The sequence below is a fragment of the Gopherus evgoodei genome, chromosome 1 (genome assembly GCF_007399415.2).
Source record: "Gopherus evgoodei ecotype Sinaloan lineage chromosome 1, rGopEvg1_v1.p, whole genome shotgun sequence".
In the NCBI taxonomy this organism is placed as follows: Eukaryota; Metazoa; Chordata; order Testudines; family Testudinidae; genus Gopherus; species Gopherus evgoodei.
In genome coordinates, this window is record NC_044322.1 from 43779800 (window position 1) to 43796794 (window position 16995).

Consider the following 16995-nt stretch of genomic DNA (forward strand, 5'->3'; position numbering starts at 1 on the left):
GGCGCGGGGGGGGGGGGGCGAGTTTCCCCATGTCCTCCCCGCCCAGCTGTGCCCACGTGGGAGCAGAATTTCTGTCCCCCGCGAGGGGGTGTCGCTCTGTCTCTTCCCGCGGCGGGGGGGGGTCACTCCCCGGAGGGCGGGGGCTCTCCCAGAGGAGGAGCAGGAATCTCCACTTACTTCCCCGCCGCAGCAGGGGGGTAGTAGGGCGCCACGACCCGCGGAGGGGCGTGGTTTGTGACGTCACACCCTCGGAGCTGCCCGTGACCGTCCCCCACGCATCTCCCGGCTTAACTGCCCCTGACCTTGGCCACTCGCTCCCTGGGGACCGCTGTTTCCCACGTGCCGGAGCTGACGCGCCGGAAGTTGCGCAGTGGCACAGGCCGGCCTCAGCCGGGGACGCGACTGGACGTTGCAGGGGGCGGGGGTATCGGGGCCTCGCGCTGCAGCGGCCGGTAAGTGAGGGGCGCGAGCGACCCCCCTAAGGAGCCGCTGGGGTCCGACGTGCGCCTGCTGCCGGTGCGCGCGGAGGGGGGCCGGGCCCGCGCCAGCTCCCTGAACTGCCCCGCGCGGCCTGTGGTGAGCCGGCCCCGGCGCGCCGTGTCTGCCGGGGGCCGTGCCGGGGCGGGGCCCTGCCTCCCAGCCGCTCAGGCCGAGCTTTGTCGTCGCTTGCAGGCTCCATGGGCGCCTGCGGCCACGCGGAGTGCGGGGCGGGCCGCGCCCGCTGAAGGAGAGAAGCCGGGACCCGCTGTGCTGGCGTGAGCAGGTGAGCTGGAGCCGCTGCCGGGCCTCCCCGTGTTCACAGCCCCCTACGGTGGGGAGATCGCGGCTAGATTGGGACCTCCCGCAAATACCGGCCGCGTCTAGTGCGCCTCGTGGTAAAGCGTCCCAGGCCAGGCTGGGGCTTGCTGAACGCGTGGGAACTCTGCCTTGGGTTACAGCACACGTCCTGGTGCCAGTATAAACTCATTTCGGCTCATTACCAGCCCTGGCTCCAGGAGACTAATGCTATATAGGGTACTGCTGAAATGTGACTATTTACTTCTACATATTTTCAAATGCCGACTGTATATTTCTTGCCAATAGCCACGTCACATTTAAGGTCTTGCTTTTACTGTTCAAACTGTGTCATCTGAAACAGTGTTTAATCCTGGTGCTGGTAGTTTCTGTCATTAATGTGTAGAGGCTCGGTTATGTGCTCATCAGTTTACAACATTAGGGGATTCTTCTCCCCTAGAATCCTTCCCTTGTCTCTGGACAAGTCTACACTGGGCTAGAAGTCCAGTCAGGGAACTTGTTCAACATAATCCCATCAAAATCAGTTTCTAAGGACTGGTCTGTACTTAAAATCTAGGCCCACCTAGCTCTGTTGCTCAAGGGTGTTAAAAAGTCACATTTGCTGAGAGACAGTTAAGCTGACCTCAGCCAGAGTATAGACACCACTACATTGACAGAAGAATTCTTCCATCAGCCTAACTCAGGGGTTCTCAAACTGTGGGTTGGGACCTCTTAGGGGGTCGTGAAGTTATTACATGGAGGGTTGTCAACTGTCAGCCTCTACCCCAAACCCCGCTTTACCTCCAGCATTTATAATGGTATTAAATATATTAAAAAGTGCTTTTAATGTATAAGGGGGTTCACACTCGGAGACTTGCTATGTGAAAGGGATCACCAGTACTGAAGTCTGTTACTACCTCTCAAGAGGGTGGATTTACAACAGCAACAGAATAACCCCTTCTGCTGCTGTAGCAAGTATCTGTACTATAGCAGTGCTGCTGTAGTGCTTGCAGTGTAGACACAGCCTCACACTCTCACTGGCTTTTGTAGATGGGGTAGAGTCTAGAATACGTTGACTGTAACAGTTTTGCCATAAAATGTATTCGATGCCCCACTAGCTAGAATTCTGTGCAGATGCTCTTTGTTAACCTCATGGATTGAGGGTCCTAAAATATGGGGGTGCCTGCACTATACCTTTTTCCAAAATCACCCACCTTTCTTCTCTCCAGCTGCAGTTGCATACACTGGTATTGACTGGGCTGTTTTTACCACTGTGAACTAATCCTGCTTAGACCAGGTCTAGATGACATGGCAATAAAAGGCTCAATCCTTGCCTGTCCTAGCAATCCCATAATTTCCCATGTTATAAGCAATTTTAGCAGTGTGGATGGAGCTTCTGGGCACACTTAGGGCTTGTCTACACTACCAAGTTTTGTTGACAAAATTTATGTTGACACCCAAAAGTTGACAAAACAAAAATCTCCAAGGGGTGTTCACACTTGCTCCCTCTGTCAACAGATCATGTCCACATTGGGGACACCATCATCAACGGTGAACAATGCTCCTGGCGTATGTATCCCACAGTACAGTGTTGTGGGAAGGAAGAGCTGATTGCTGTGCATCTTGGGATTCTCTCCCAGAGCCCCCTCAGCTGCTGAGAGCAGCATCATGAGTAGCTCTGTGAGCTCTCAGTGCTGAGGAATGGCAAAGCAGCACAGCAGTCTGTCCCCCTTCCCCTGCAACAGCAGTCTGCCTGCTGCTGTGTTCCTAGTGCAGGGCACAAGAGGAGTATTCCAATGATTTGGTCTTTGCTGCTCCTTTGGGGGAGCGAGCACACGGATACTTCCCAGAGCTTTGAAAGGGGAGGGGCGCATTCCTGCAGGGCAGCAGAGATCAAAACACTGAGCAGAGAGATCAGGAGATCAGGGCAGGCATTGCAGGATACTGGCAGAAGCCAATTCTGTCGATAAAACAATCAGCAGTATCTTGCACTTTCTCTTTGTCGACAAGAAAGGGAGGGGAAAAAGATAAAAGTCTCTTGTAGGGGTGGAAGATTTTTGTTGCCAAAGCTGGGTGTTTTTTGCGACAAAAGTCCCATTGTAGTGTGTGTGCTCTTGCTGTTTTGTTGCCAACAGAACTTCCCAGTGTAGACAAGCCCTTAGCCCAGGCCTGCACAACTCCTAAAGCAGCAAGGGCCATATTACTCCAAAGAAAACAGCTGAGGGCCGAAACCCACCCATCCCGCAGAAACAAACCCTCCTTCCCCAGCACCACCCTGCCGAAAGATGTCTTTTTGCTAGAAGTAGAATAAGACCTTCCCCCCCACTTTGCAATCAATTGCCCTGTTGAATGAATGAAGTTTGAATGAGGAAGGCGTGAAAGGCAGCACCTCCAGACAGCTGCAACCCTTGGAGAGGGGATGGGAGCCAGACCAAGGGCAATCAAACTTGTCAAGTGGGCTGACCAGAGAAGAACAGACATACTGATGGCTAGAGGGTAGGGTGGGGTGGGGGGTGGTTAGAAGCAAGCACCTTCCTTTGGGGACACCCTCTTTGCAGCATTGGGACAACCCCCAGCACAGAAAAAAAAGGACCAATTTTTATGAGACAAAATCAGCAGAACAGGTCAGTCACGGACTCACTGCTTGCCTCCTCACCCCTGGCACCCCAAGTATAAAGGCCCCCTCCCACTGCACGGCCATCAGCTCGTCATCCTCCCACCCCAGCTTGCCTACTCACCTCCTCAGGCCTCCTTCCCCCCGCCATTGCCAGCCCACTTGGTTCGTCATCCCCCCGCCCCACCCCACCCCGGGCTCACCTGCTCAGCTTGCCTGCTTCCCTTGCCGTTGGCCTCTTACCTTCTGCCCCTGCTGCTGGCACACCCTCCCCAGCTTGCCACTGGCCTCTTCACCACCCTGCCCACCGGCCAGCCGTTGGCTTGCCGCACCCTGCCGCTTACCTACTCACCCCCTGTGGGCCACACAGTGAGGCCACACGGGCCACGTGTTGTGCAGGCCTGCCTTAGACTATTGCATGGTGTTGTGAGCTAGTTTATACTGCAGTTCATTACAGTTCCCTACCCCTCCGCCATCCCAAATCTGTGTGAATCTAGGAAATAGCTTGCAGGATCAAAGCCTGTGTTTGCCTTTTCCTAGAAAGAATCTTGATTGTGGCAGGCTAGTTGAACTGTAATGTAGACAGGATAGGACAGGCCCTGTGTTATACCTTATGCAATATCAACAATAACAGTCTCATTCGTTTGGCACTTTAGGTAGATTGTGGTTATGTTCCTGAAGTGACCATATTTTAAAATATTGTTTGTTCAAATCATAATATGTTAGTTGATGAGTGATTTCTTGTGTGTTCCAAGCAAAGGGGAAAAATATGAATTATCCAGTTTCCTTTTGCATAAAAACTGAATATATAGCTAATATGGTCAGTATTGGGGATAGCCGTGTTGGTCTGTATCCACAAAAACAACAAGGAGTCCAGTTGCATCGGAAAAAGTGATTTTTTTTTTTGTTTTTAACCCACGAAAGCTTATGCCCAGATATATCCACTAGTCTTTAAGGTGCAACTGGACTCCTAGTTGTTAATATGGTCAGTATAAGTGTTGAATTTTTTCCATTGGGGCTTTAATTGTGGTTTTACTTTTCTTTCTGTACCTCTTTCACCCATACCTTCCAATTGAGATTACTTTAAAAGTAAAGTGGGGGAGGGGGGAGGAAGAATAACAAGATCATGTGCAGGAAATTTATTCTTGGTATTCTTTAAACCTTGAGACAGCAGAGAGGAGAGTATCACAGGTATTTGATGAAATGGTCATTGGGATCTTTGATGGAGATTCTTGGCCTAGGTTTGTACTTTGCCTGCAAGGGACTCTTAATTTTTAATCTGAGGCTGAAACATTCCAGCTAAGGGCATGTCTATGCTACAAAATTAAACTTGAGTTGATACACAGCCACTGGTAATTAAAGCGATGGTTCATGTCCACACTTGTTCCTTCTGTTGGTGGTGCATGTCCTCACCAGAAGTGCTTCCTCTGAAATGGGGCATTGTGAGACACAGATAGCTGAAACTAGGCAGTCCTGTGGCTGACAACCTCAGCTGTAGGCATGGGGCTCACAGCTGTGAGCTGCCCCCATGCAGACAGCTGAAACTGAGCCAGCACTGGGCTCAGTTTCACAGCAGGGAGCCTACCAGTGGTGAAATTTACATTTTTGTCAGTTTCACGGCTGCTATTACATATTTGGGCTCTGGCTTCAGCTGTCAACCTGTGGGGGCTCACAGAAGGAGCCCCCCTCTCCACCCCAGGGCTGACATTCTGAGCTGTTAGACCCATGTGGGGCTGACAGGTGGAGTGTGCTCCTCCCTCCCCCAGACTCCAGGGCTGACAGCCAGAACCAAAATGTGAAATAATAGCAGCTGTGAAACTAACAAGAATGTCAGTTTCACAGATAGTAGGCTCCCTACTGTGAAACTGAGCTGCAGCTGGGAGCCCTGCTGCTGCCTCCCAGTGTGGGATTGGCGGGGGAGGGAGAGAAGAGCCCAGATGGTGGCCAGGCTTGGGCTTTCCTCTCCCCCAATCCATCACTGGGAGACAGCAGCGGAGCTTCAGATGGTCATTGCTGGGGCTTGGAGGGAGAGCTTCCACTTCTGGGACTGACATCATGAGCCCTGCTGCTACCTCCCAGTCAAGGGATTGCCCCACTGACAGCTCAGGTTGTCAGCATGGGGGCTCCAACAGCAGATGTAAGTAATGCATTGTTTACACAGACATTGCATCACCCTAACTACATTGACTTAAGCGCTACTCCTCTTGTGGAGGTGGAGTTATTTCAGTGTAATGGGTTACTTCGGTGGAAATAGCATTTTAGTGTAGACACTGACATTATTAGGTTGACATAGACTGACCTAAGGCAGCTTAAGTAGTATAGACACAGGGCTTGTCTACATCACAAAGTTGCAGCGCTGGTGAGGGGGTTACAGCGCTGCAACTTAGGAGGTGTACACATCTGCAGGGCATCACCAGCGCTGCAACTCCCTGTTTGCAGCGCTGGCCGTACTCCCGTTTTGTCTCGGGTGTAGAGGATCCAGCGCTGGTGATCCAGCGCTGGTAATCAAGTGTAGACACTTACCAGTGCTTTTCTTGACCTCCGTGGAATAAGCAGGTATCCCAGCATACCTGAGGAAGCCTCTGGTAATCAAGCTGGTCTCCTTCCCCGGTTTGCTCTCGCGTTCCCCGAACCCCTGTGCAAGCAGGTCTCCTTCCCTGCGGTTTGCAGGGTGGTTCGGGGAACGCGAGAGCAAACCGCGGCAAAGCTGGTCTCCTTCCCCGGTTTGCTCTCGCGTTCCCCGAACCACCCTGCAAACCGCAGGGAAGGAGACCTGCTTGTTCGGGGAACGCAAGAGCAAACCGGGGAAGGAGACCAGCTTCGCCGCGGTTTGCTCTCGCGTTCCCCGAACCACCCTGCAAACCGCAGGGAAGGAGACCTGCTTGTTCGGGGAACGCGAAAGCAAACCGCGGCGAAGCTGGTCTCCTTCCCCGGTTTGCTCTCGCGTTCCCCGAACCTCCGTGCAAGCAGGTCTCCTTCCCTGCGGTTTGCAGGGGGGTTCGGGGAACGCGAGAGCAAACCGCGGTGAAGCTGGTCTCCTTCCCCGGTTTGCTCTCGCGTTCCCCGAACCTCCGTGCAAGCAGGTCTCCTTCCCTGCGGTTTGCAGGGTGGTTTGGGGAACGCGAGAGCAAACCGCGGCGAAGCTGGTCTCCTTCCCCGGTTTGCTCTTGCGTTCCCCGAACCCCCCTTGAAGCCGCCCAACAGCGCTGCAGTATGGCCACATCTAACACCACTTGCAGCGCTGGTTGCTGTAAGTATGGCCACTCTGCAGCGCTGGCCCTATACAGCTGTATTAATACAGCTGTAACAACCAGCGCTGCAAAATTTTAGATGTAGACATACCCTGAGCTTCAGTACATTGTGGAATAAACTCATCTTGCTTCTAAAACAAAGAAACTGGGGTAATAGTTTTAAAATGCAAAGAGTGTATTTGTGTTTAAATTTTTATTTCAGTTTACAATGCTTGTGTTACTATTTGCAGATATATTTGATATATATTGAGATGTAAACTATGACTTATGAATTACTGGTTGTTTTTAAAAAGAGTCTTTAAAGTGTGTTCCTATCCTTATTGGTGTGTGTTTTTTTGTTTTTTAAATGCAGAGTCTGCTTATATCAGTGTAGGAAGAACCAGGTATAACTCTAGTACTGTGTTTGGCAAGTGGTCTGTGCCGGTGCTGAACAGGAAAGAAAAGAGAACAGGGGATTAAAAATGAGGCCTCGTGAGTTTGAAAATACATCATGTAGGTGCCCTCTAGTTCTGTCTTTGTGATCTTGAGGTGATGGTGAGACTAGGACAACATTAAGTGTAACGATGGCCAAGTATTCTTTTCCACTGTGCATCATGTCAGCGGCAGCCAATCTTTATCCAGTGTACCAGCCTCTCACATGGCATTGCCAATATCTTATGAGGAGGCCATGTGAAATGCATGAGCAGCTCAGCTGATGTTACACTGTTTTATTTTGTTTTGCACACATTGAAGAGAAAAACAGTTGCAGAGCTCACTCAGTTCTGCTCCATCCTAAAAGGATATTTGTAATTAAAATATATTGTACCCACTCTTAAATGTGCAATAAATAACCTTGGCGCTCACATTTTAGTGTATCATTGCTGTAGATGGGTTGTTGTGATTTGCTTGAGTGTAGGTTAGAAAAAAGCATTTCAGTGCCTTTTTTGTTTTTAAAGGGGAGTGTGTGATAGTACTGAGTGAGGAGGTACACAGGAAACTTTTGAACCTGAAATTGCTTTTTGAGAAAAGTGGAACACTGATTATATAAGGACTTCCACTGAGGTAGACTTCAGCGTTTATTAAGCTACGGGTAAATATTGATGAAAACCAAGAGGTAATACGTATTTTTGAATTATTAATCAGAAATATCTAGATGTCTGTCAGTCTGGTAAAGAATTTCATAAGAATTACAAGATTTGGAGGGTTTTTTAAAGATGTTCTAGAAAGACGATAATGCTATTGGTTGGGGAGTGTGACTAAATAATTTAGATCTCTGAGCCAGTCAGGAAGCTTTTATTGGTGTAAATGCTCTGCTTAACATTTTTCCAGGCTTTGATATTGATCTTGGGAGGTAAAGAGTTGAAAATTACTGACATGACTTTTTTTTCCCTGTATGTAACAATGATAAATCCGTGAAAGCATGTACCTTGGTAATACTATGCCATTGGATGGAGAGCTTGGCTTGGCTTGCTTTGTAGTCCAGTAGAGATGCTCTCTTGTTGATTCATTAAGATATTACCTTGAGTGAGTCCAACAATGTGTTATTTCTTATACTTTTCTGATCATAGTTTATTTTTGGTCCCAACATTCTCCACAACATGCATATGCTTTAATTTCATATAACTGATGGTGGTGGTCTTCAGAACTGCTGTTGTGGAGTTAAAGTAGAGAATAAATGCTTTTATGGCCTGTAGTTGTACTTTTTTTAAGTGGTCATCCTGACAGCTCTCACCTCACAAACTAAACGATTTTGGGCTGGTTTGGTATTTGAATGAAACTCAAAAGAACCCTTATGTGCTGCAGGAAGTGGAGTTGGTGATTTAGTAGGTAGCACCTTTTCCTCTAAGTCAGAAATAAATGAGTGGCGCAGCATGGTAGCTGTGGGGGGCACTGTGCTGCTGGAAAGTTGTGTTTCAGATGTGACATTAAAAAAAGAAAAATAACCCTGGAATGAGAGAGGGTGTTAACCTCATTGACCTGGACAAAATCCAAAGTAGGTAGTTACATTACACCTACCTGAACTTTTAGGGAAAGTTTAAAGGGATATGATATTGTTCACATTTGGTCTAGTCCTGTACCTGCTGAACTCAGGGAATTTTCAGTTAACTTTTGTGGGTGCAGTACTGGGACTTTATTGTCTAAATTGCTGTGTTCTGCTACCTTTCATCATAGATACGGATGAATTTCACTGCTGGATGAAGTGATTTTTGTGCAAATGTGTCAGCATAAGGGCTAGATTGCGTAAGCACTGGGGCACTATTTACACTCATGCTTTACAGTGCTGTAACTTGCTGCGCTCAAAAGGGTGTTTTTTCACACCCTTGAGTGAGAAAGTTGTGACGCTGTAAAGCGTCAGTGTAACCAAGGCCTAAGGTTTTGTAAAGTTACTTGGGATGATGAGCAACAGCAATGTGAATTCTTTACATCTGCTAATTCTGATGTCAGTCTGCACCTTTAGAAAATAGTCCTCCTTTCCCACTTAGGACTTGATCCTGCAAATTGCTCTCCACAGGCAGACCCTTATGTTTGGGCAGAGCACTGCACTTTTGAAATAAGTAGGGCACTGCATGGGTCTCAGGGTTAGCCACGTGGAGACGGTTGCAGGAGCACGGCATAAAATTATTCATCTATTTTGCAATGAATATGAACATCACATTTAGGTGCTGTTTTATTTTCCAATTTCAGTTATAAACCCACAACAGTTCATCTTAATCAGGAAAAGCACCATGATTTCTCAAAGAAAATATAAAATATGCTTTAATCTTAATTCAGATTTTAAATCCAAATAAATACAATTTTCATTTAACTGTTTGTATTCGCTTCTTATTTTTCAGAGTTCTTTGAAAAATCCTTAGTGGTCTTGACAATGTTACAAGTGACATAAATTAGCCAATGGCACAGCATGATGGATTCCCAGAAGACTGGAAATGGTTTGCAAGTGATTGGACATGGGACTGGTATAGGGATATCTGCACTCCACATGGTGGGGTATTCGGGAAAAGTCAGTTGAAACTTATTTTTCATGTGTGCAAAGTTCATTTTTCTCTATTTTTGAGAGATTTTAAATTTGGTCTTAATTTTGCAAATTAATTTACAAAATTATTTTTCCACGGAAATCTTATAGCAATGGCGAAAGATTATTCTGTTTTAAATACACTTATCTCTTTGAATTTGTTTACTGGCATTATTTTCCAAAGCATTTGATTTGTGATTTGTCTTTGAGAGTTCAGAGTTTATATTCACTGGCAGTGAATAGCTTTTTGTTCAGTGCAAATAAAATGAGCACCATTTCAATACTTAAGCTTTTTACACAAAATACCTTATGAAAGCTTTTACTTAAAATGCTAGCCAGGAGGCAAATTAATTTGGAACACTCCATCTCCTCTGTATATTTTATTTGCTATGATCAAATCCTAAACCATCAAGTTTAACTTTTAAATACATAGCTTCTTCATTATGGAAAAAAAATATTGTTTTTCAGTGCTGTCATTTATACCTTACTCTTTAGGAACAGCATATTACTGTATGCACTTTATTTTTTAGAACTGTAATTCTGCTGAAGTAACGTCAGATGAGTGCTGCCCAGCCTGCAAAGAGAGAGGCCAGATACAAGCTTTACGGACTTACCGCATTAGCTTTCAAGAGTCTATTTTCCTTTGTGAAAATCCACAGGTATTATATCATTTTTTCTATGTTGTTGATTGTATATAGACCTTTATCTTTTAGCAACCCCATCCTCTAAATCTGAGCACTCCCTATCTTTCAAATGATGCCCACAGCCCAATACATCTTAGAATCAGGTCTCTATGAGTTCATATGCTAGACAATTATCCACATGTGATTAGACAGAGCTAGTGTATCTTTTATGTACTAACTATTTAGGCACAAGTTCTTGAAACTACAGGAATTGCATGAAAAGAGCAAAGGGTACTTTGTGAGACAAAGCATCCTGTTTAGTACTAAAGATGTATGTTTGAAACAAATTACAAGGCTGTTGTTTTGTGTTCCACATTTCCAGTATTCCAACATACAGGAGGGAAGATGGGAGGCTTGTATCTGCAGGGGGTGGATTGCAAATAATTTGGAAACAACTGTAGATGTCCATTCTTCCAAATATTTTTCTTTCTTTTAAGTTTAGCTGAATTCTCATTTTTTAATAGCTGGGTATGGTTGGAGTTGTGGGGGCGGGAGTTGTTTTTTTGTTCACAAGCTACAGTGGTCTTGTGAGGATTGTTACCCATAAGTTAATTGAATGTACCCTCAAATATAATTTCACATTAAAATTGTAAATTCTCGTTTTCTTTTTAAATACCCATAAGATGGGACTAGAAGAGCAAAGGGCTTGAGAGTCAATTTTCAGCTTCTGAAGGTTTGCAGGAATAGAGTTCTTCTCCTTACGAATTAGCTGGGATATAGGAGATGGGATCCTTTCCTGGGAATATTATGAGGTCTGTAGGGAAGAGGGTGAAATGAAGAGAACTAGGGATATAGAGAGTCTTATATTGGTTATTGCCATTAATCAAGGTACCTTCTGTTAGTAAGCAATGACTTTATAAGAACGCTATCAGACAAAATGCACTTGTAGTCCTTAATGCGTATGTTGAATTTTTATATGATTTTTAATGTCAATAAACGTTCTGTGTTCTATTTGAACTGCACCCTTTGCATTAACTTCCAAATTTTTCACCCAGAAATGCTTTATAGACATCACTGTAATCTGTTTTTCTTCCCTTCAGTGCATCTACCCTCTGGGCTATAAACCATTAAACAGCATAATAATTCCTGCTGATTCAGAAAATCATCAAACTCAGGGTACTGAGAGAAAAAGGAAGATTTTTGAAATCAGTCCTACAGCTTCCCCCATTGAATCATGTTCAAAACAAGCTAGGACAAACAACAATTTGATAGATGCTGAGCATACTTTAAATACTGATCTTGTTGTCAAGTGTAATGGATATAATTTGTGTGAGACCCGGCCATGCCTACCTGATTTATCACCGGATGATCAGCAGAAATATAATCGTACGACTGAGTCTCTGGAGCATAATGTGGACTTGGCAACTGCTATTACTGTTGGTGAAAGTCCTGACTCTAATTCCAAAACAGAACTTTTCCCAAATTCTGAACTTTGTTCAATAAAATCTGAAATCTTGCATACAGAAAGTAAACCTTCATTGTTCACAGGGCATTTGTGTCTCCAGTGGAGGAACATACATGCTCTGTGTTGGTTAGACTGTATTTTGTCAGCACTGGTACACTTAAAAACTTTAAGGATTGCTGTGACTGAAGCTTGCACTGAAGAATCTCTAATCCAGAGGCTGTTTACAAAATATAACCAAGCGATTGCACTCTTGAATGCCTGCCAAATAAATAAGCTAAAAGGTGAGTAACTTTGTTGCTATTTCTTTCTATTTCAAAATAGTTTGAATGTACAGGAATACAAGTATGCAGTGGAATTTAATAGTGTATGCAGAAGTTTTCATTCCCTTCTATTTCAAGATTGCCACGGGTGAGCTGCAATTTATTGTTACAGAATTCAAGATAAAGATGTAATTTTCTTGGTCCTCAGTAACTAGTGAAGCTATGCGATGGCATCTCTGCCCGTTACATAAGGGTGAATATGCACCCTCTCACAAAGCAGATACTTGAGGCCTGGTCTGCACCTCCAAGTTAGGTCATCTTAGCTACATTGCTCAGGGCTGTGAATAATTTCATGCCCTGTGTGATTTAATTAGGTTGATCTCTCTCTCTCTCTCTCACTCACATTCAGTGTCAATGCAGCTATGTTGATGGAGGAATTCTTCCATCAACCTTGCTGTGACACTGTTTGAAATCTAGGGGACACTTATGAATACCAATATTGAAAAATTGCAATGAGTTATGCAAGATATACCATGTAAGATATCTGAAAAAGTTATAATTTGCCATATATGATCTTAATATGTTTGTATCACCTTTATATTATGAATTATAGATATGTATGTATTTTAAACTTGTGCTATGCTTTTGGGTGACACTCCCAGACAGTTTGGCATCAGCATTGCCTAGCCTGCTTGATAGCCCCTTAGGGACCATCAGCTATACTATTGACCCATTGACAGAAGGCAAGGGATACACCTCATGACTTAGCAAGGCATGCATGGGCATTCCTATGGACAGAAAAGGCTTCCAAGCCATGTGCTGGACAGCTTGTGTTTGAAATAAAGGAAGCACGAGCTGCATGGCAGAAGACTATCAAAGGCCGCTGCATCTTCTCCATTTTGTCTTCAATCCTACTTCCTATTGCTGGAGGAACTTTGCTGCAAACTGAAGCTCTGAACAAAGGACTGAGGGCTTGGTTACACTGGCACTTTACAGCGCTGCAACTTCCGCGCTCAGGGGTGTGAAAAAAAAAAACCCTAGCGCTGCAAGATACCGTGCTGTAAAGCCTCGGTGTAATCAGTGCCGCAGCGCTGGGAGCTCCCAGCGCTGCAAGCTACACCCGTAAGGGATGTGGTTTACATGCAGCGCTGGGAGAGCTCTCTCCCAGCACTGGCACTCTGACCACACTCACATTTCAAGTGTAGCCATACCCTGAATGACCCATCCAAGCTGTTGATGTACTCCAGGGTGACTTTCAAGCCAGCAAACTCACCAATACTGCTAGGAACCTGATATAAGGACTTTGAAGTCTTTGTATGTGACTGCTTTACCATTTAACATCTCTTGTCTTATTTCCTTTTTCTTTATAATAAACCTTTAGTTTTAGACACTAAAGGATTGGCTGGCAGTGTGGTATTTTGGGTGAGGTCCAAACCTATACTGGCCTGGTAAAGCAGCTGACACTCTGGGGTCAGAAGAACATTTTTGGTATATGTGAGCAGAGTTTAAAATAACTTCTCACTGTACTGGATCTAGGTGCTGACTGGGAGCCAGAGAACTGGACTGCAATAAGAGGGCTATGTGATTTCTTTTCTTGATTCCTGATAACCAGTGTGGGGGATCAGAAGCACAGTTTAACTGGTTGGGGAATTTAACTTCAGTGTTACCCACCACTCTCCCTTTTGCAGCCTGCCCTGACCTTGGCATTTCTAGTGAGGGGTGCCCCAGGCATCATCAGATCATGTTGGCTTAGTCTGGCCAGGAGCCACAGAACCAGATCAGTTGTGTTTTGGATCAGAACCCCACACTATTCCAAAATTGGAATTAAAAACTCAGTGTTAAAGGTTAAAGTTAGTCACAGTGAGTGATCCACAATCAAAGCTGCAAGCTGTGAGAGAGCTGGCATCTTCAGCATGAGAGAGAAATGGTAGAACTTCAGGAGCAAGAGAAGCAAGCTTTGGCCCAGCTGGAAAAAGAAACTGAGGAGAGAGCCAGGTGAGCTGGAGAGAGAGAGAGAATCTCATGGGAGGCAAATGGAGCTGCTGCAAGCTGAGACTGAAGTGCCAGACTTAAACTCCAAACTGAAGTGATAAAAGCACAGCAGAAACTGTATCATGCTGAAAGCCCAGTTTCTAATGATGTGGTAACTGTTTAATTAGGGTAATGTCATAACCCAGGCCCAGGAAAAGTATGAAGGTAAATCCACTGTATCATCTGTAACTATTAGGGAGATTTGTGAAGAGCGGGTATATGACTCTAAACAGTTGTATTTAACTAGGTATGCTATAATAAGGAAGAGCGTTTCTCTGGCCTTGGGGATTGTGGAAAATAGCTGTTTGTCCAGTCAGAAAAGCAGTTTATATGGTGAAGAAATTTCTGAATATCTGTCTAATATCTCAGAAGTGAGTTTGGGATTAGATGAAGCACAGAGAGAATCTCAGGAAAACATTTCTTTAGAGCAGATTAATGTCGATGATCAGTTTGAAACCCTGACTGAGGAAGGTAAGGGTAGATTTTTGGTGGTTGATGGACTGCTGGCAAGTGAAGTTTTTAGAAGTAAGCCTGAACCAAGCAGAAGTGTTTTGCTTGAAGTAGCTCAGTATGATGAGCCACTGCTTGTGGAAAACAGCAGTTTATCTGTTAAGGGAGAAACTGTCTCCAATTGTCTGTCCATTTGGAGTGGCAGCCTGCCTGTTAAGGAAGTGCCCAACTCCCCCAGCATTTGTCTGCAAACAGCCGTGGGTGCTGGGATAAGGGAGAGAGAGGCAAGGAAAATTTAGATGAGCATAGGCAGCCTTGTGAGCTGATGGCTTTGTCTAATCAGCAGTTTGGGAAGGCAAGGTTAGTGGAAGATGAGTATCCCTATGCCTTACCTGTTATCAGTGTGGAGAATAGTGACATTACAAATAGCAGTGTGCCTAATGAAGGAGAATGGAGCAGATAGAAGGTGCCTCTCAGCCTATGATGGCTGAGGATATTTCAGTTGTCCCAGAGGTGGTTCTAGACTTAACTGAAACCCAAAAAGGAAGTGTTCCTAAGCTTGTGTGTGATAACCTGCATATTGCTGGTGAGGAAAGCGGCAGAGGGAAAGAGTGTGTGTGTCCAACCCTTTAACCATGGAGTTTAGCAACTTGCCTGAAAGGGGGTTATGTGAAAATCATCTAATGTGCCAGAGTTGATTCTGGGTGTAAGCAAAACTTGGAAGGAGTTTGTTGTGGCTCCACAGATTTTGTAGAGCAGATAAAAGATGGATTTTTGCTGAGGGCTTGTCTACACTGGCAATTGACAGTGCTACAACTTTCTGGCTCAAGTGTGAAAAAACACCCTCCCTGAGCGCAGTATAAACAGTGCCCCAGTGCTGGGAGCTGTTCCCCTTGTTGAGGTAGGTGTTTGTTCTAAGAGCACTGGGAGCATTGTGCCATGACCACACAAGGCACGTTAAAGCGCGATTTAGCATTGTCAGTATAGACTAGCCCTTAGAAATTTTTGCAAGCAGTTTGCTGTAACTAGTGGGTGTGGAAGTGAGTTGATTGAGTTAACTCAAGGTGAATCACAGTATAGAGAAAGCAACAGTTTGTTTGGGAGACTTGTTTCAGGGTATGGCTACACTTACATTTGTGCAGTGCTGGGAGTTACCGCTGTGTTCGTACAGCTGTGTAGGGACAGCGCTGCAGTGTGGCCACACTGACAGCTACCAGCGCTGCAGTGTGGCCACCGTTGCAGCATTTGCAGCGCTGTTGGGAGTGGTGCATTGTGGGTAGCTATCCCACAGAGCACCTCGTCCCATTTTGGTGCTGTGGGTTGTGGGAAGGGGACGGAAGGGTGCGGGTCATTCCGCTTCCTGTCCCAACGCCCCGTGGTGCATCGCTACAGATCCCAGCAGTTTGGTGCCATTGTGAGTCTGCAGCACGATTTCTGTTAGAAATGGAGCCCGAGCTGCTGAGGACCTTGCTGATGAATGTTGCCAGCACATCACGTTTGGCAGTGGAGCTATTCCTTCAACTGCAAAGTGACAGTGAGGAGTCAGATGATGATATTGATTCGCCTGCCACGCAAGACACTAAATTGCTTGTGGCAGTAACGGACGTGCTCAGCACCGTGAAACGCCACCTTTGGGCTCGGGAAACAAGCACTGAGTGGTGGGATCACATCGTCCTGCAAGCCTGGGATGATGAGCAGTGGCTGCAGAACTTTCGGATGAGAAAAGCCACTTTCATGGGACTGTGTGAGGAGCTTGCCCCCACCCTGTGGCGCAAGGACACGACATTGAGAGCTGCCCTGCCAGTGGAGAAGCGGGTGGCTATTGCAATCTGGAAGCTGGCAACTCCAGACAGTTACCGATCGGTCGTGAACCAGTTTGGAGTGGGAAAGTCGACCGTTGGGATAGTGTTGATGCAAGTTTGCAGGGCCATTAATCACATCCTGCTAAGAAGAACCGTGACTCTGGGGAACGTGCAGGACATTGTGGATGGCTTTGCACAAATGGGTTTCCCTAACTGTGGGGGGGCGATATATCGGACACACATTCCTATTCTGCCACCACCCCACCTGGCATTCGAGTACATTAATCGGAAGGGGTATTTCTCTGTGGTTCTCCAAACGCTTGTGGATCACCGTGGGCATTTCACTGACATTTACTCAGGATGGCCTGGAAAGGTGCATGATGCACGCATCTTTCGGAACAGTGCCCTGTTCAGGAAGCTGCAGGCCGGGACTTTTTTTCCCAGACCACAAGATCACAGTAGGGGACGTCGAAATGCCTTTTGTGATCCTTGGAGACCCTGCTTACCCCTTAATGCCATGGCTCATGAAACCGTATACAGGGAAGCTTGACAGGAGCAAGGACGGGTTCAACTACAGGATGAGCCAGTGCCGAATGACTGGAGTGCGCTTTCGGCCGTTTAAAGGGACGCTGGAGGTGTCTATATGGGACGCTAGACTTGGGGGAAAGCAGCATCCCCGCTGTTATATCCACGTGCTGTACCCTCCATAATATTTGTGAAGGGAAGGGTGAAA

General features: G+C 46.0%; 1 protein-coding gene across 1 annotated transcript in view; it reads left to right on the forward strand.

The window, feature by feature from the left end:
- Window positions 1-309: 309 nt before the first annotated feature.
- Window positions 310-16995, forward strand: part of USPL1 (ubiquitin specific peptidase like 1) — a gene marked incomplete at its 5' end in the record, with an annotated part of 32931 nt that continues 16245 nt past the window's right edge. Inside the window, 4 exons of the mRNA XM_030571132.1 lie at window positions 310-452; window positions 673-763; window positions 10162-10290; window positions 11355-12000. Coding sequence (XP_030426992.1) covers window positions 310-452; window positions 673-763; window positions 10162-10290; window positions 11355-12000 — 1009 coding nt within the window. The remainder of the gene's footprint in view (window positions 453-672; window positions 764-10161; window positions 10291-11354; window positions 12001-16995) is intronic.